This window comes from Perna viridis, chromosome 4, assembly GCF_037379345.1.
Source record: "Perna viridis isolate PV_CMFRI_1.1 ecotype Kerala chromosome 4, ASM3737934v1, whole genome shotgun sequence".
NCBI classification, from domain to species: domain Eukaryota; kingdom Metazoa; phylum Mollusca; class Bivalvia; order Mytilida; family Mytilidae; genus Perna; species Perna viridis.
The window spans coordinates 1,045,722-1,066,838 of NC_142448.1; the positions used below are offsets into that span (position 1 = coordinate 1,045,722).

The following is a 21,117-nucleotide window of genomic DNA, read 5'->3' on the forward strand; positions in this document are numbered from 1 at the left end:
TGTTGTGGTTATTTCAAATTCAAAATCCACAACCAGAAAAGGCATAGGTGACCTGTACGTAGACCCCGAAGATACAAAATTCAATAAAACTCATGATGACGGGAAATAGGTTGAGATTTTACTATAGTGTTTTCACTAGTGAGCGAACAGGTGATTTATACGAAAACATATCATTGACCACATGAAAAACAAGCAACAAAAAATCTCAAACAAGCAATACGGGTTTATATCAAGAAGATCTACTGCCTAGCAACTCTTAAAAGTTATAGACAAATGGACTGGTCAGGTCAGGGCCTAGATGTATCCTGGTATATTGTATATAATTATACAGATTACTGTAAAGTGTTAATTTGACGAAATTGCACACAGGAGGTTAATTAATGATATTCAAGATAATGGCATTAAGAACCCGATCTTAGGCTGGATTCGAGATTTCCTAAATGGAAGGTTTCAGAGAGTATCTATAAAAGGCAAGCTATTTAGTAAAAAAATTGTAAAATCGGTGGTTCCACAGGGATTAGTACTGGAAACCTACTCATTGTCCTATATATCAACGACTTGCCACAGGCGGTGGAATCATACGCATATATGTTTGCCGATGACACTATGATCTTCAGAATAATAAAAGACCGCAATGATAGGCAAGTACTTCAAAATGGAAGACTGGAGCAATAACTGGTCGCTTAAATTCCACCCTGAAAAGTGCAAATTCATGAATATACATAATGGAGCCCAACAAGGGGACATATGCCCTGTTTAAGAAAATCATAGATAGAAACATTGAGAATCAAAGTACTCATGTACTGAATCAATCTATATCGATCGCTTGAATTTTTATGCGTCAAATAACCGTCAAATTGCTAACATATGTGATAAAAGCAGGGATAAAAGGAAAATATAGGGATCAAATTCAAACTATAACACAGGCTTTTTGTTGTAAATGGTTAATATTGAACTCTGATTTTATTTTTAAATTCCCCATTCTGATGACGAAGGACATTTAGTAACAAAACAAAATTCGCGATGCATCGTACCATGCAGTGCACCAGTTTGCGAAATATTTGGGTTCGATGATGGCTTAAATGGAACACCTAGATGAATTAATACAAAACATCCATCATAATGCATAACTGAACTACAAACTAAAAACTTTCACAGTTCCTAAATTTTCAATTCGAAATTCACTTTAAAGATCTTTAGATCGAAACTGTCTGACATCATTCAAACTTAAGCCACAATAATTGGAATAAACCATACCTTTAGATACGTGTCCTAAATGGCTACATTTCTCAGTTGATAAGCTATATATCTCAAGTCCTGCAAGTTATTGCATAGACACATGTGTGTCATATAAAAGCGCTTAGTTTCTGGGCACCTAGTTGCAGAGGTATGCACGTACATTAACATAAACACCAAAGCATTATAATAAAATTGCTACAATTATGTCTGGTGCAAGAAACACTCGCAATACACTTTTAAGGCCCTGATGCACTTACAGCTCATTATAACACATGGCCAAGGAGCCAAATAGAATTATTATTACAAAAAGCAATATCACCAGACCACAGACTAATACCCTTCCAGAGAAATGTGCTATCGAAATTCCCATGCCATCGTCTATAAGCAAAGTTTCATTTTTATTTGTCATCTCCGGGCTTCTGGTGTCACGAGGCGGTAACCGTAATAAAAATACTCGATACAGTGGGTAATAGATCAAGATGGTTTCGAAGGTTATGCTAGGGTCCATATAAATACCCAAGAATACCCACAGAATACCCAAGAATGCCTCAGAATACTCCAAAAACATAGAGTAATCATGATAATTATAGAAAACATATATTAAAACGGGTGAGTTACGACAGACGGATTGTCAATGCGACAGACGAATTAAATGCACCGAGCACTTGTTCGTTCATATTAACGGATTCACAGAATAAAACATATTTCAATCAATTTGGAGGTTCAGGTATATATTTTGGGCTATTCTCGGGTATTCGTGGGTATTTCTATGGTCCGTTATGCTACCTTTCTGTTAAAAGTATAGCAAAATATGAGCGACAAACATTAGCCTGGAACAAGGAGTGTAGTCCTAGTCTATCGCCTGGAACTTCTTTCTTTATATAAGTTTCTTGATAGAAACCACTTCCCCCTTATTGTAAATACTAGTTTATGGATCTGCCAGGCCCTGCATGAAATTTCTGAAGACAACCTTTCCAATTGGCACTCAGCATTGCTCTTTTTCATTCCTATGAGCGATGACTATAATCTCGCAGGGTTTTTATATAAGAATATTGTATTTGTAGGCGACATATTGAATATAATATAATGGACGATTGGTTTATTCTGGTAAATGCATAGAAGTTGTTTATTGGGTTTGTTTATTGGCGTAAATAACATAGAAATAAATATGAAAAATTAGAAATCCCTATAAAGTGGACCTAACTATCTGCATTTTAATCTCAATGGGGTATGCCAGTGGGACTAGTTTCCTGCGGTATAGTTCGAATTTCCTCTGACCCTGCAACCCTCCTCTTTTTTATTTGGATATTGATAACCCGACATATCAATATCCAAATAAAAAAGAGGAGGATTGCAGGGTCAGAGGAAATTCGGACTACCTGCGGTAGTGTAAGATAATTTCAGATGCTATCAGGCTTTACAAATTCAAAGGCTCTGGCGACTGCTATATCAATTCTGATCTTCCAGCTAAATTGATAAAAAGGACATTGGACAGGCGCGGATACAAGGACTGGCGTGCCGGGCGTAAAATTGTACCATACGTTTAACCCCATAATATTTTTTTGCCTTGCTTTGCATGGCATTTAATTCAATTAACGCCCCCCCCCCCAACTCAAATCCTGGATCCGCACCTGTTGGAGTCACCATTGACGAAGAGATATCGTTCGAGAAACATATCTGTGAGAAGGTAAACAATGCAAATGCAACATTTGCAGCCATAAGAAGAACTTTTAAGTCTATGTTAGTAGATATGTTCATTACATTGTTCAAAACCTTAGTGCGTATTCATCTCGATTTTGCTAGCTCAGTCTGGGACCCTTATGAAAAGAAGTACACCGACAAAAAAGAGAGCAAACAGCTAAACTCTTTCATCATATCCGACGTGAGCTATTGTCCACATACATGGTACATCTGTAGTGACAGAAACAAAATAGAAATCTTTAAGATGACAACGCAAGTACATATCAATCTTCGTTAGATCATTCTAAATTTCCATCACTTAAAATCAATTACTTGAGAATCGTGGTCTTAAAGATTTTCGAAATTATAATTGAATATAGTCCTGACTTTAAACAAGGTATAAAACAACCACTAATACACATTCTTCAGGTACCATACCACAGTGAATATCCTACAACCAAGAGCTACAAGGTACGGTATAAAGCTCCATTCCTAGCCATGATTGGCAAAATATTAAATATACATGGTGCTTTTCTGAAATCTGTTTATCTAGTAGAGTGCATTCACGGTGCGCCCGTTGTTCGTGCAACTTGGAATAATCAGCGTATACTGGTTGATTGATTGATTGATTAAAATTGTCTTTCTTTCCTCTATATGATGAAGATTTACAACACATATTTTAACCATCCAACAAAACTCATATACATAAAATGAAATCATTTACTGGACACAATTTACTTGTAGTTTCTTAGTCAAAGAAGATAACACGTGTTATTGTATCTATTTTCGAGTAAAACGACCTGAAATTCTTTGTACATTTTGAACATGTGATCTGTAAATAGAACATCATTGGATTCCATGTGCATGAATAGAGTTTGTTAATAAAGTTAGTAATGTCACCGAAAAGTGAGATGAGAATTTCATCTTCGCTTTGTTTGAAGAAATGCACGAAGTTGTGTACTTGTAGGAGGTTAACAATAACATAGAATAGTTCATTTCTTTTCACAATGTAGAATAAGATGATCTGCACGTTCTGCTGTCTTTTAGTTACATAGTAAGAAAAGTTAAGAGGAGGAGCTGTTTCGCAATTTTGGTTCAATAATCCTTAAAAAAAACCACCTTCTTTTGTGTTTATTTCGGAAAACAAGGACATGAAAGAAAAGTAGCAGAATATTTGGATGAGGTTATAGCATTTGCAGCATGTAGCATATCCATCATAAGTCATTTGTTTGCAGCATGTCACAGGTAACATATTAGTCATTTGTTATAAACATTTGCAGCATGTCACAGGTAACATTAGTCCTTTGTTATAAGTACTTAACTGCTATTTTGAGTAAATAACCCAACTAATTGTAAAACATATTTTGCCATAAGTTCTTGCAGTCATTTTGATGTGCTATAATGTCCTTGTGATGTCTCGGGGAAAATAATTCGGTCTTTATAAAAACGGGAAATGTGACCCGTTTGAAAAATGAAATAATCGTGCTGGTTGTGGTATTCAAGCACGATGATTTGCAATGAATAAAAAGTTTATACTTTTATAAGTAAATCAATTTTGTTTTGCTGAAGTTTACAATTGTTCACCAAAGTTTATCTCAAGACAATATTTTGGAATATGAGCTATTTTACTGCGGCTTACAGGAATGTCGCACTTCTATTTTTTGCTCGTTTATGAATTTTCAAAATGTTATTTTTCTCAATGTTGATAAAACTACATTTCACTTTTTTCCGTTGGATTATATTAAAACATTTTCACTTTTCGGACGCTTACAAGAGTGTGACATTTTTTTATACTTCTGTCAAAGACGGATTGTATTATGGAATACAAATGTCCGTTTTTCCACCCGCGTCGAACTTGAGAATGAACTTCAAACTTTACACCAATATTCGTTATGATGGTCTAATGGTCTGCAAATTATAGTTGTTGTGTCTGAATTATGAGAAATTGAAAAAAAATGGAGTGGGGGTCAAGATTTACGGCATATTTTGTATTTACTTCATACTATACTAGTTGTTTGTTACAATTGGTGAAATTACTATCAATTTTTTTTAGTTAAAGGACTTTTCATATTTTTATAGTTTTTTTTTCACATGTCGCATGAGAATCCTTTAAATTCTCTTGTGCAATAAACTTCAAACTTTACAAAATTGTTTGTTGTATACTATTTGATAAAAATTGATTTATAGTTTCAGAGTTACTGGACTTTGAACATTTTTATGGATTTTTTTTTCACTTGTCACACTGTCACCCCGTCATAAAGAATATTTTCTTAATTGTCTGCTTCCATGTATTGCTTTGATTTAGTGTTTTTAGTCACATTTTAGTGTATATTTAGTTTTTGCCTAACAAAACTATTGTTGTTTATTTGAATATTTATCAATTATTTCAAAGTTTTAATATTTACTGCACAGTAATAAATTTTTTATTCGACAGCAATATATCTTATAGAAATACATATCAATGTCTATCCATGTGATGTCTAGCATATTGTTGTCCTGCTACACACGTATACAACATGTAAATATTCTATTCGTTTATGCATCTGTTTTTTTTTTAAATGTTATCATATTTTGTTGTGAAATATCAGTCCGTTGGAGAGCTCAGTTGAGCTTATAAAAGCGGGTCGCACCCGGCCTACCATCCCCAGTCTAATTAAAATAATACCTTGCGTTTTTTTTATTTTTGATGTACGCAAGAAAATCACTGAAGCATGACGGTGTGCATTCCTCTTTAATAGTCAGTTAGCCCGCCCTTCTATTCTTCAATTCATGTATCCGCTCGGGCTCATGCTGTCTTGTAATACTATATAAACTCTGGGTCGTTTTTGAATAGTTAAATTTACTTTACTCTTTATTGCTTAAAACTTCACCGTTTACTGAAGTGGGCAATTAAAAAACACAAAAACAAAACTGTTACATGTATAATAAAACGTGAGAAAGTAGACAAATAATCATTAGATTCTTTCTTCAAAATAGTTGACATCCGCATAAAACATTTTGAGGAGAACTTAACTCCTAATAAACAATGTCAAAACCGCATTTCCCGAATAGAACACACAAAAAAAACAAAACAAAACAAAACAAAACAAAGCTCAGCAAGGAATTTGTTTTTGTTCCTGTTTATAAAGCTGCAAATAATATTGTCGTTATTTGTCGTAAATTATATATTAAAATTCTACAAAAAGAAATTACGAATTCACCAACTTTCCAACTGACTAAATTTTCAGAAAGTGAAATTGTGAACAAACACAAACTTATCGGTACCTCTTTACATGCTGAGCCTAGTACCATAGAAGTTCCTACAATGTACTGGGTTTCCAAACTTTACAAATCACCGTATTAATATAGTTTCATTTCCACTTCAAGTAATTGCTCTACAACAAGACTTTCTATTTTACTAGTGTGCTCAATATCATAAAATATCTGATTATAATTTTTTGTAACAAAGCCCACGAAATTAGTGGAATTAACTATCTTTGGGGTGTTGAATTAGCTTGAAGTGCTTGATATATTACATGACCAACTAGGATCTTTCGAATCTGTTCAGTTTTGATTTTTCAACTTTACACACTACACTTCTACATAATCTTTATAAAACAAACAAAAAAAAAATACACATATCTTATCAAATGGTCATTTAATAAATCGGGATGTGAATATATTTACTCGATTCATTTTTAGTAACGAAAAACACAAAAAGCTGCGTTAATAGGATTCCTTTTGATATGCTTACAGCACTCGATTTTCTGTTAGACAACAATTTCGTACGCTTTGGCGAAACCGTTTATAGCCAAATTATTAAAATTCCCATGGAGACAACTTGTGCACCACTTATTGCCGACTTCTTTCTATACTGTTACGAATCACAATTCATGGCTAGAATAAATAAAGACTTCCAAACAACTTTTGTTAAAAAAAAAATAGTAACACCTTTTGATGTTTGGACGATATGTTGTCTCTAGACAACGATGGTTTCAATATTTATACTTATGATATATATCCTGCAGAACTGTCTTTGAATAAAGCAAATATTGATAATAAAGAATTCTGTTTCTTGATCTTAGTATTCATATCGATAATGGTAAACTTAATACTAAAACTTACGATAAAATGGATTATTTTTCATTCCATATTGTCAACTATCCGTTTTAGATGGTTACGTCCCTTCTCACCATCATATAGTGTTTACCTATCACAATTGGTTCGATTTGCTCGTATTGTAACAATGTTTTTAAAATATCCTATGTGTCATCACATTCTAATTCACTGAATGTGATATGAGTTTTGGCATCAAATTTTGGTCCGCCAACGATCTTGGTTTGTTCGAAATTACGATAAATACTATCAAAACCCTCGATCCCAAAACTCACCAAGCCAAAACCGAAAAAATCAGATAAAGTATAAAATCCACTAAGTCAGAATATGTCAGATTACAACAAAACAGCTCCTCTATGATCGATCCAGCAGCTTTTTGTCTGTTTTATAGATGTTACCACTTGATTTACTTTATCACTATCGAGCAATATTAATTTCAAAGAGCAAAGTACCATAACCCCTTCTCAGAGCCATGAAAAAGCACTACAGTGGTTTGTTATTTTGTGAGTTTGTGTGTTTGTGTGTTTGTTATGTTTTTATTTATTAATTTTTTGGTTTTTTTTTAGGTTTTTATTTTTGTTTTGGTTTGTTGTTTTTTTAGTTAAACCACTGACTTTATAAACAGTAGGCATTTCTACCCTCCTTAGTTATTCAACTAAAAACATTGCGGGAAAATCTACCTAGATGCTCTGAAGTTACGCCTAGACGGAAGCTGAATTCTATACAAAACTCTATACTACCACTCTTTAACTTGCGAAAAAAAAAGTCTTCTAAACCATGTCATTGGTTTCAACCAATATTCATATATACGTTCCTTTGTTCTTGTGAATATAACTTTCAATAATGCTGAAACATAACACAAATCCTGAACTCATTCCAAAATATTAGACATTCAGCACACGAGTTTTCGAGGAGAAAAATGTGATCATAACCTGATTTATCATCTACAGAAGTCATAAAGCAATCTTTTAGAAATCAACCTAGGGACTTCCTTGAGTGTATCTAAAACAAAAGGTTTTTCCATTACCCAAAAATTCAAAAGACTTTCGTCATGGCACAAACGGGCTTTGAAGGTTCAATAGTAAGAGTGAGCAGTAAATGTGGGTGTTCACACTCTCCTACTCTTTACCATAGTAATAATGAACCATTACCAAAACTATCTGAAAGTGTGGATCTTATAAATGCTACCTAATCTTTACATATTGGAGAGTTTGGAAAGTGCTCTTGCGGAGGAGTATCAGAGTTTTAAGTTGATTGATTGTTGGGGTTTGACGCTTAGAGTTATAGGATTTTCCCTTTAAAGTTACCATGCAAATGCTTGAAAATTTTTTTCTATTTGTACACCATTCCTTTATCAGTCAGAAACCTCATCATCTGGGCCAAGTTTTCGCCATTCTTCTATATATCTATGCACATTACAAGCTCGAAAAGAATTGGGATATATAGAGGGCAGTAATTCAATATCAAAAATGTCATTTTCAGCAGTCTCCTCAGCCGTTCGAGACGAGAGAACATTTCCCCTGTAATTTATCCATCGTTCTTCTCTGTCAGTAATTTTCACTTATCAGGCTCAAAAATGGCATAGATTTCCCAAAAATATTTGCTTTTTAACTTCTCTCTGATAAATCTTTAGATCGACAAATATAGCACACATTTCTCAAGTCTCAACATGACTTCGGACCTGGCCTATTAAAACCTGCACTAAATGGAGCCATACCAGGGTAAGCGTGTCCCAACGGAGTCGGAAAGTGGTAGGGAGGAAAACTAAAAGGTACGGTCGGTTGAGAGGAATAAATTTAGTTTACTGGGTTTGTAAATCCTAAATTCGTCATTATCAGGAGATTCACGACTAAGTTTTCACCCATTCCGCAACAGCAGCAGAAATGTTTTTGTCTTCACTAGAACCTAATAACTTTAAGCACAACAAATATCAGGGTTATTCTCATACTACCTACAAGTTTGTAGAGCCTTACTAAATTATGTATCTCCATACCCCGCATGTTAAGAATGTTTCTCATATTTGAATAAGCTTTCTAAAGATAACGAAATACTCTGTTTAAAATATATTTATACAAAGCAAATTTCTCTAGCAATAACATGTAAACTTTAAAACGAAAGTTATAGATAGGCGTTGAGGCTAAGAATGCAAAAAGGTAGTAAATTTTAAACGCTTCCCGTATTTTCAAATATTTGTTCTCATAACTTGAAAAAAAAACTTGGCTAATTTTAACCACAAATGAATTCAAACCAACTGTCAGCAAAATTAGTGACGTCACCCATATTCGTCACATTATTACAACCTTAAACAAGGTCAAAAAGAACCAATAAAAAAAGCTAAAGGAAAACAACTAGTAAACTCCAAAAAAATTACGCCAGAACTGTAGCACGTGCAAAGTAAAACAAGATGAATAAAAAATGAAAAACAGAAAACAAAAATAAAACAGACCGTGCCAAAAGTGAATAAGAGATTAAAGAAGACCGTTCAACATAATAATCACCATCAAATTCGAAATAATTATTAACACGGCAAGACTCAAAATTGCCATAAAAAATAGAAACAAGAAAACAAAAGGTAATGCCTCCGGCTAAACCCCCTGGCAAAGAGAATTAAAAATTACAAGAAAAAACGTGTCTCCGGCTAAACCTCCTGACATAACAACTAAAAACAAAAGTAACCTCCGACTATACCTCCTGGTTACTGCACACAATTAACAAAATACATAAATAAATAAATAATAATCACTTACTATCAAAAGGCTAACCAGACTCCTAAAATACCGAGTAAAAAGGAAATGCCATGTGAAAAAAAGAGTGAGCGACAGGACAATAAACGACTGTCCTCTTCAACTGCAACTCGAGAAGTGAATAAGGTGTGTTCGCTTACTTTTCGTGTGACGTAACATAGAATACGGATTTTAACACATAACATAGGCTGTGTCCTTAGCTTATTGTATGAATTGTGATTCTCAACCCCGCATGGGAGAATTGGGATTGATTTTACATACGATGGGGACATAACTTTTTGCAGGTTTAAACTGGTGTGAGCTGGCATGTCAGTTAACTTCTAGAAGTCCTTTATTGGTACATTTGTGTAATTTATATTCAATTCTTTATTTCCGTTGTATCAAGGGACTTATGTTTTATGTTACTTGAGTATATAGGGGCAAATCTTCCCAATCTTTCTTTATTCTCATAAACCACACATTTGGTACAGAGATACATAACATATATACAATACATGCCATACAAAACTACATGTATTTACAGAAAAGTTAGACACATTACAGTATTGATGAAGTTAGTGAGGAGGACTCATTCTTTTGTTTACAATTTTGATAAATTTACACAAATTAGTCAGACTTTTTTTATCTTTCGTTGGCATTATTGCCCTAAAACCTAAAATACATGTGCGCTTTATACGCTCCTTGTTGTTTTCTCTCTGTTGCAAGTGATGGACATTTCATTATAAAACGGTATTCGTCCCCTATTTCTAAGTTACACTGATTAAAAAAACGATTTTCTCTACTGATATTTTGCCAACGACCTGTTTATATTGGTAATCTATGGTTAACTGTTCTAAATCTACCTAATATTAACGAGTTTTTCTCATCGAGAGTTTTAAAATATTCTTCAAAGCTTAATGTTTCTTTATAAATCCTATAGTTTACAGTCTGCGCACCAATTGTAATACTTTCGTGCCAAGATTGTCTGTACTGATCAGTAAGACATAGATTAACCTTGCATTTTAACCATTCAATGTTCAAAACACTTTGCGTTAACCAAATATTTGATAGCCCATACTCATCTAAAGTTTCTATAATACCCTGTAACCTTTTGAAGTTTACATTTTGCCTCATATACATATTCAGGATCAGTTTATAAGCCATACATGAGATTTTACACTGATTACCAGCAATAAGTTTTGACCAAAAAGACACCTTTCTCTGTTTAACATCTACAGACAATGGGAAGCGACCAAGTTCTCCATATATAAAACACGAAGGCATTGAAGATTTCACCGTACCTGTATAATGATGTTTTCGGGCCAGCTGCAGCCTGCCTTGTGGTACATTGAAGACCAATGGGTGGCCTTGGGCTGACATTTTCATCCCGGTGGGTTGTTGTCTCTTTGACATATACACCATACATACTCCTGTTATTTAACAAATTCCATTGCTTTTCCTATGGTAGATTTAACTCGTGGTTCTGGTTGTCTTCGGAGAAATATAATGCTGTCATATATGCCACGTATACAGAATATATGCATTAAAGAACGGATATATTCGCTGCTAAACGCGTGCCATCCTTCAATACTTTTTGGCGACCTTATATGTGTTATCGTGGAAGAAAATTGAATATTTGATATATCGCCAATATTTATTTCGCTTATGTCTGAGATTTTTGTAGTCGTAGTGTTTTTTCCGCATCCCCAGCTAAAAGGAGAATTTGAATTTAGTCAACGTTGCTCTTGTACTAAGTCTTAAAGTATGCATCCAACAACAAATCTACAAATGATGAAATCATAAATTATCCTTCATATCGACTTTTCTTTGCTAATTAAAAAAATTCCCCATATTTCAAAGACAAATCCATACCAATTATTTCATATTCCTATACTTCACCGAGATTGAGGACTTCAAGGCTAAACCATCTGACTGCTCTTGCAAAAAGTAATCAAGGGAACCAAGATTATAGCGGTAATCAAAAGAATTAATCCAGGGACAAAGACCAGACATGGAAAACAGACACACACAACAAAGAACATAAAGTAACTAAAATCATACATATAAAAGTAACAAAAGCAAAAACTCTCCATTCAAATAAAGTCTTTCCGGTCATGTCGTTACGGGAGATTTGTCCATCGTCGAAAATGAATTTCTGCGTAATATCCTTCCTAAAGGTCCCAAGTACCGTAAACCACGCTCCATAAATTGAAATTATGACTTTAAAGTTCTTATGGATGCCGTGTAGGACTACGCAAGAAAATGGATAAGACGAGAACAAGAAGACATTGGTTCTCTTTTAGAGTGGTTAAAGGCTGTGAAGTCTTTAATTTTGAAACGAATGAAAGTTTTAAGTAGGTCAATGAGTGCCAATGCTACATCAGTTTTCAAAGACCCCGATGTAGCAAAAACACTGTCTAGTATACAGGACAAATATGTTGTCGTACCAGCAGACAAAGCCCAAAACAACATTGTCTGCAAAACGTTTTACATCCAATGTTTATTATCAGAGGTAGACGTAGAAAATAATAGCAGTGATAAGACCTATACTGCTACCACACTCTCCAAAGAAGAGATTGTGGAAAACCATAAATCTGTACTATCCTCTTTTGGTGTCTCTACCAAGGACGATGATTGTGATTTACCGTCTATGTACTGGATTCCTAAACTCCACAAGAATCCATACAAACAACTTTACATAGCTGAATCTGCAAAATGTACCACCAAACCTTATTCAAAACTTGAACTGCTATACTCACAGCTGTCAAAGAGGGTCTGCAGTCATACCACAACATTTATTACTCCCGTAGTGGTATTAATTCAATGTGGATCCTGAAAAATTCGAAAGATCGTTTAGAGACAACCAGTTCAAGACTATTATCAGAATATAATAGCATTAAAATCTATGATTTTTCAACACTGTATACTTCTATTCCCCATACTCAGTTAAAATCATTATACATCGTTATTTTTTCAAAAAAAAGATGGTACAACTAGATACAAATATACAGTTCTTGGTAGAGATTCCTCATACTTTGTAAGAAATAATTCCAAATCATCTTCCAAATATACAGAAGAAGATGTTTACAAAATGCTGGAATTTTTAATCGACAACATATTTGTCCATTGTGGTGGACGCGTTTTTCAACAAACGGGCGGCATTTCTATAGGAACAAATTGTGCTCCTCTACTTGCTGACCTATTCCTTCACTCTTATGAGGCTGACTTTATAGCTGATCTGATTCGAAAGAAAGAATATCGTTTAGCTAGGTCCTTTAATCTCAATTTCTGCTACATAGATGACGTATTATCTTAAATAATCCTAATTTTGGGAATTTGATACATCGCATGTACCCCAAAGAACTTGAGATACTAGACACTGTGAAGTCAGCCTCATATCTTGACCTGCACTTAGAAATCGATGGTAAAACTACTGACCAAACTTTACTACAAACGTGATGACTTTTCATTCAAAATTGTCAACTTTCCTTTCATCTGTGGCAACATCCCTTCAACACCTTCGTATGGAGTGCTCATATCACAACTCATACGTTATGCCAGAGCTTGCCAAAACTACGCAGACTTATCGCGCTGGAATTCTAACAAACAGGCTTCTGTTGCTCCAAGATTGAAGTCATCACTACAAAAATTTTATGGTCGTCATCATGAATTCGTGGATCGTTACGGTGTATCCATCTACGCCATGAAAACTGATTTGTTCAAAGTGTCATAGTTTTCCTTTCCTCTTTCGTCTAACCCGGACTTGACTTTTTATGAGCAACTCGGCGGGTGTTTCTAGAAAAGCAGAGGACGCTTACCCGACCGGTGCACATGGTCTATGCTCCCAGTTTTTAGTGGAGTACGAGTTGCTCATTTGCTTTTGTTACTTTGTACGTATGATTTTAGTTACTTTTTGTTCTTTGTTGTGTATATCTGTTTTCCATGTCTGGTCTAGGTCCCTGGATTACATTCTTTTGATTACTGCTATAACCTTGGTTCCCTTGATTACTCTTTCATTAAATTTTGCCGCTAAAATTTTGCAACTGAAATGAACTAAATTTCAAATGGTTTTAAGCACCTATAAATACGATTAAAATTGTTTTAAATTAACTAACCTGATCAAAAGTGAACTAAATTATGAAGAAGGAAAAATCATTAAAGTTTTATCAAGTATATTTAATTTACTTTTACCTAATTTCACTTAATTCTAAATTTTCTTGATGCTGTGATTATATTAGCCAAACATCATTTCAGCAAGATTAGCACAAAATCTACCAAAAAGCAGTCACCTAAAAAAAAAACAAACAAAAACAAACAAAAACAAAAACAACAAAACGTGAACACGATCCGACAAATTAGATTTCTCCTCTGGTTAAGTCCTACGAAAAAACGCAAACTGGAAAAAATACCATATACATTCCTCAACAATTTGTTTTGAATCTTAACAACATAATTTGACTCTCAAACTCCATATAAAGCCGAGATCGAAATATTCCCCAAAAGATCTTGCGAAAGTGTTTGGAGCTTTAGGAAAAAAAGGCAAAATAAGCTGCACAGAACGTCATCTAGCTCATTGTCATAGTTGTCTGCTCCTGCGCACATCAGTTCATCCGGGCTTTTTGATGGTACATTTGTAATGGCGGTCAAGGTGGCAACTTAGCATGAGTTTATGAAACGGTAAAAGATCATTACATTAGTGCTACTGACGTTGACTTAAACAAATTTGTTCTGTTTATTTGACCGCAGAAATGCAGAATGGTAATCAAGACGACAAACCAGATGAAAACAGTCAATTACGAACCGTTGAAATCGAGCAAGGCAGTCAGACGGGGTCGTCATCCGAAGAGAAGTCTGACAATGCAGCAACCGCTCAATCAACATTTGGACCCGACATATCCGCGAGCGACGACGACGATAATTCAGATGTATGTATGAAAGTTTGATTTGATCTCATTTAAATGTGTCACAAATTGAAATTATGTGACTAGAATTAGGGACAGGAAGCCATTGGTTATCCGGAACATGTGACCCGAGAATCCATGATTACCAGAGAAAAATTCAATATTGCCACAAAACCAATAATTTATGCCTTGAATTGAGTTCTTTGACATTTAAGACATGCCATATTGTTGAATAGAGTGCATGTTTATATGCCTTGGAACCATAGTGTTATTTTTTAGTGAAACAATGTTCTTTGTGCATTAGTTAAGAATATTCATAATGAACTACCAGTACCATGTTCTGCTGACTGTCAGTGTACAATTACAATTATTCTTGATTTTTCTAATGTTTCAGTAGTCTTATCAGTTTATTTGGGTACAACTTGCGTAATGTTGTTTTACATTATTCTTATAAACTTGTATGTCTCTTTGTTTTCACCTTTAGTTTTTATTTTGTGTTACTTGAGTATATAAGGGCAACTCCTTCGCTGTACCTGTGTATAGTGATGTTTTAGGGCCAGCTGCAACCAGCCCTGTGGTTTGAGGATTTTCTCGTCATTCATTGAAGACAAATGGGTGGCCTTGGGCTGACTTTTTCATCCCGGTGGGGTTGTTGACTCTTTTGACACATACACCATACCTATTCTCATTATATTTCTGCTTACATGTTGTGTGAGAACTCAAATCCTTTCATTTTGTTGAGGTATGTCAGCATTTAGCTATATGTAATAGAAGAGAATGTAAAGGTGTGCAGTTCTTCAGTTTAGCACCCCGTGCAGGTCCGGTTTTAAAAGAATAGGCCTGCAATAGCGCTAAGCTTGTCGTAAAAGGCGACTAAATAGTGCTCAAAATGCTAGCTTGGGGCTAGGGTGCTCTGCCCACAGAGGAACTGGGATGTGTGCCCCAGGTGGTAGAATGGGGTACCCCTGGCGTGTTACATGCTGGGGTTGTCAGGCTATAATACGGAAAACCTGACCGCAAACCATAGTGGTGCACTGTGTTGGGAAAGATGCCATGTTCCTCGCACGTTAAAGAACCCTGCTGTGGTATTCTCCGAGAGTAGGAACCATAGGGCTCCGCCACAGGAGGCTAAATTGCCTGACCCTACCCACCTCTCCCAATTTCCAGTGGCAATCAAAATTTGTCAACCCCATTGTCCTTGTGTCCCATCCCTTTTTCATTTCATCATTTCATGTTTATCGTCTGAAATATTGCTGCTCGGACAAACAAACAAACTTCAGTTTAGCAAGGTTCTAAAAACTTGGTTAGACAGGCTACTATACACATTATACACCTTCGAAATCTGATTGACAAAATTTGAAGTTTTAGTCAGGCCTAGAACTCAGAAAGGGAGGATTTTGATTGACATATTTCTGCATTAATAGGTCATGACTACAGGTTTGAAAGCAACATTCAACTTTCCTATTTATCTTTGTCTGATTTTACAGTATGATAACTTTTTCTTCATTTGAATGTGGAGTAAATCCATCACATTCTTATAAATAACCCTTAAAGTATTTAAATTATTTATCAGGATTGTGTAGTGTCAAATATAAACACTGGATCTTAAACTTTTGACTTTCACCCATATTCATTAAGTAATTGCTGATTTTTATAAAACATGAGATGATAGAGACAATCTCTGAAAATAACTATTGTAAGATTTGTCATGTTTCACACACATTGGAAATAGATTTCCAACTTTCTTATTAGTATTTCAGCCTACAAAAACTAATGTATTATTACTTATCTATTTTTAGATTGGATCATTTATAATGGATAATGAAATAGATGAGGATCAGGATTTGGAGCCTTCGAAATTCTTGTTATCACCTGAAGGTATGGAAAGTGCTAACATTCCTTCAATAGATCCTGAGACCCATGCCAGACTAGAGGCTTTGCTTGAAGCAGCTGGTAAGATAGATTTTCTTACAATGAATTATGATAGATAGTAGGCTATCTTCATTAGCAGCTATTTATGTGTGCAAGGTGCAAGCATGTACTTTTTTAATGAGCTATTTTTAGAACTTGATTGGGGGAATAAATGACAGGGATGTCTGCCCATCCTTTCTTTGGTTATTAAAATCACTATAAAAAAAAATTTATATGAAAGGTTAGGAAAATATCTTGATGCTATTGTCTAACTAAAAGTTACAGTAAGGTTTATGAAAATAAAGTGTTGACCAGGAGTTTCATTATTATTTTTTTTTGCAATGTAGGTACCTTTAGTTTTGTAGGAGGTACTTTTCATCATTGTGTTTAATAAAAATGTATGAAATTTAAAAATTCTGGAGGTACCTTTCAGTAGTTTAGAAGGTTAAAAGTACCTGGTACAGCCTCTTAATGAAAGGCCTGGTTGACATGCATAAAAGTCTCCTAAGACAGCATCTTTAACTGAGTTAAATTTGGTTTTGTTATATTCAGTGCACAGTTAACACAACCAATGATAAGACTACATACATCAAACAACATATTTGTTTTAAATTTTTTTAAATTATCTTGACTTTTCCATGGTTGTATAAATGTAGTCTACCTACCCAAACAATCAAGTAATTCAGATGAATAGTACTGTTTTTTTTATAGTACATTTACTTTCATATTTGCCCCCTGTTAAAATTTTTGCCATCTGAAATCATGTCTTGGTAGACTCCAGTAAATAGTTAAGTTGTTAATTGCAGTACAGTATAGCAATGTTTTCAAGTGCATTCCTTTTTTGTGGTTGAGGGAAGGGGGCTTAATGCCAGTTAATATGTATATCTTTTCTTTGCTATCATAAATTCTTAACTTATTCCTGAATGTAAAGGTAGTTAAACTCATAGTTGGGCAACTAACTCATATCTGTAAACTTTCTCACATTATGGGAAACTCCCCCAAATCAATGAAAAAATTGCAATCTCCCACTTATATTAAATGGTCAAATTGTAAGGTGGCTTATATGTCCAAAGGGCCGGACATTATACAATGTACTGATTCAGTGTAACATAATTATCATATATGTTGACACAGGTCACTGTAATAAAATAATTGCTTATTATAGAATAAATTTAAGACAAGTGAATTTTTACATGAAACATTTGCTTTTATTAAAAAAAAACTTTCCCCATGAGGATAATCCCACAAGAACAGATCCAATGGTTATTAGGTATGCTATTTCGACCAACATCTGCACAATATTGGGATTCTGAAAAAGCACTTGCATGAAAAACAAGTAGATTTTCGATTCAATGCAATATGGCAGAAATTCTTGCAACATTAAGTCATATTTGTTCTGTTTGAATTGGTACATTAGCATGTGAAGCTTGCTCTTTGTTAAGTAAATATAAGTGCTTCCATTAGCAATTCATCATGATATAAATTTTATGCAACTTAATTTCACTGGTTGCGGCTTTTTATTCAAGCACAAGAGAAGAAATTTCAAATTGTTAAATGATTTAGAGATCGTTGTTTCCAAATGATTGTTTTGTAGATGATGATAAATCTATAGTAACAAGTTAGATGCTTGATAGTGACTACTATATGATCTGCTGTTTCTTACTACTTTGATTACAATTTGTTTGATGATGTTTTATTGTGTGTATGAGTTATATTGATAAACATTAGCATGATCTTTTTTCTGAATTTTTTTTTTTTTTTTCAGGTATTGGTAAATTATCAACTGCAGATGGCAAAGCATTGACAGATCCTGAAGTTCTGAGGAAATTGACATCATCTGTCAGCTGTGCATTAGATGAAGCTGCCCAAGCATTACACCGAATGAGAGCTGAACAACAAGGACAGATAGCTGGTGCAGAAGGGTTTGTTGGATTTATGCTACTAGATAGAAAAATTTAAGTTATTTAAAATTAACTAGAGTTGTCAAAATCCCTTACACTGATCGAACTGTGACAAATTAAAAACTTTTGAAGACTTAATCATTGATTAGTATTTGTATATAGTAAAAATCATAGAAAAAAGTTGGTCGGGTCAGATTTGATGGGTCCTACCAATTGTCAATGTTGGTAGGACCCATTGTTTGGCCAACATGAAAAAGTTTTTGACATCTCTTAACCAACTTTTTTTCCCCAGTACACAGGAAATCATTATTTTATTTAACTCTGTATTAAACTACTGTAAGTAACTGAACATAACAGGTCAGTCATGGTACTGAAACAAGGTTTAAAACAAAATCTTAGTGTTAGCTATTTTATTTGAAGTCTTAGAAACTGAATCAGACTTGTTAATTAACATTGTATCGACATCTAATGATTCTGATATATTTTAGTAACTTTGTCAGCAACTGGCAGCAAATTTTAACTTAAAAAAACTTACCAACATGATTTTTTTATTGAACAGATGTAGATCTCTTGCTGAAGCATGTAGTGATGGGGATGTGCCTACTGTTAGAAAGCTTCTCCATGAAGGTGGTAGTGTCCATGAAACTACTGAAGAAGGAGAGAGTCTACTGTCATTAGCTTGTTCTGCAGGATATTATGAACTTGCTCAGGTATTTCTTATTTTCTGTTCATGGTCTTATATGAACCAGATGGTATCCAAAAAACTTTTTATAGCAGCTTTTTTATTCTAATGAATAGAAAAGAAAATGTCAGTAAAGATTTTATTTGTGAACTTTTTGCCTTTTTTCCGATGACCTACCAGAGCAATAAGGTCATTTATCACACTCACTCATATTCAGAAACTATGCATCTGAATATTTTATTGTAATACAGAAGAGATATGTCAAGCTAAGGTAAAGTGTCTTTATTTGCATGTTATGTTCAGGTTTTGATGTCTGTATCGTTCATTGCCTGTGGATCATTTATTTTTGTTATAAGCAATTTTTGATTAAAAAGAATTCTAATTTCATAAATTTAATTGATGTTGCCTGAGAGGTAATTTGTGATATATGTTTTCTAGAATTCAAAGTAAAATGATTTTATTGAGAAAACCATCTCAGAAGTTCACTTACAGAAATTTAAGATGTACCATATTGAGTATTATATTGTAAATATTCAGGTTCTTCTTGCAATGAAAGCAAATGTGGAAGACAGAGGCATTAAAGGTGACTGTACACCATTAATGGAGGCTGCCAGTGGAGGCTATGTTGATATCGTCAAACTTCTCATTTCTCATGGAGCTGATGTTAATGCCCAGTCTTCAGCTGGTAAATATGGTAATTTTCTGTATCTTGTCCATAAATAACATCAAATTAATTTTGTTAGTAATCTTCCAAATTTAAAAATTTATTTTGCTTGTGAAGTTGTGGGTTTTTAGGACTTAAGTTCTCATTTTTCAGAAAGACACTAGAGAGAAGTGGGAAGTGGTCAGGGAGAAGTGAACACAAAGTGTATGATTCACTAATGCTTCTTTAAAATTATATGTGTTAAATGTTACCTACATGCACACAATATAAATTGCCATTTTTATGTTTATTTTCTTTTACAGTTGATCCCACTATATTGCATACCTGTTAATTGCATACAAGCTCAAAGAACATTAACATTTCCCATTTTATCCATATAAAGAAATTCTTTTTATTGCATAATTGAATATTTTTCTAAATTTTCTTGATAATATACCTAAATGGGTAAAACAACATTACATCGTTAGTGAAAAATCTCAGTTTTGTAAAGAACTTTGTTTTTACAACATTATATATTTCATTTCAGTCGACATTATGGCAGGAATCTAATTAGACATGTTAAAAAAATCTGTCCCATTTAAACATTGAAAATCTGTTAATTGCATATTTTTCTTTCCGTATCCTGTCTTAAATGAAAAACTAATTAAAATACTTGCTTGTAACCAAATATTTAAAGATTTTTACAATTCATTTTGTAATGGGTGCCATTTTGTTTGAATTGTTATCAGAAGAGAGAAAATTCTGATCATAATACTGCTAAAAGATGGAGTATAGTCTGAATCATGGGCGATGTCTGAAAATGAAAGGGCAGCTACACTTCACTTTTAGTGTCATCTGAGGGCAAAGTGAGTGACCACAGGGCGACTATTTCACCGAAGTCACCCAGAAGCGCCATTCTTAAACACTGTTAAAAGTGACATGTGACACTGTCGTTTTCAGACATCGCCAGAGATTAGGATGGTTCTTTTCTTTTAGCAGTATTTTGACGAGAGTTGTTATTGGAAGAAAGATAACACAGAGTACTGCTAATATGTGTAAAATTACCATTTTTGGTGATGTCTAAAAATTAAAGGGCAACTATTTCACCCAAGTTGCAGGGTAGGGTGAGCTATGAACTGTATCACTGTTTTGTTTTTACGAAGTGTTTATACATATATTAAAGATATTTATGTGCTTACAAATAAAAGATGATGATGCAAGTTCAGATATGTTATGGGTCCTGTCTTATTATACATGTATATATACTTACTGCAAATTTCAACTTTATTGTTGACATTGTGAAATTAGGTTCTAAAGAAGCTTTCAAATTATGTTGGACATG

The 21,117-nt window shown here is 34.1% G+C and overlaps 1 protein-coding gene across 5 annotated transcripts in view; it reads left to right on the forward strand.

Annotated features, from left to right (window-relative positions):
- Positions 1 to 14,333: 14,333 nt before the first annotated feature.
- Positions 14,334 to 21,117, forward strand: part of LOC148618371 (ankyrin repeat domain-containing protein 17-like) — a 33,288-nt gene continuing 26,504 nt past the window's right edge. For 4 of the 5 annotated variants that reach the window (XM_088577221.1, XM_088577220.1, XM_088577224.1 and 1 more), the window contains exons 1-5: positions 14,354 to 14,662; positions 16,438 to 16,591; positions 18,315 to 18,471; positions 19,010 to 19,160; positions 19,670 to 19,826. In XM_088577221.1, coding sequence (XP_088433347.1) covers positions 14,486 to 14,662; positions 16,438 to 16,591; positions 18,315 to 18,471; positions 19,010 to 19,160; positions 19,670 to 19,826 — 796 coding nt within the window. In that variant the 5' untranslated portion in view covers positions 14,354 to 14,485. Of the gene's footprint in view, positions 14,663 to 16,437; positions 16,592 to 18,314; positions 18,472 to 19,009; positions 19,161 to 19,669; positions 19,827 to 21,117 lie in introns of all 5 variants that reach the window. The other variant, XM_088577222.1, reaches the window with a different exon arrangement.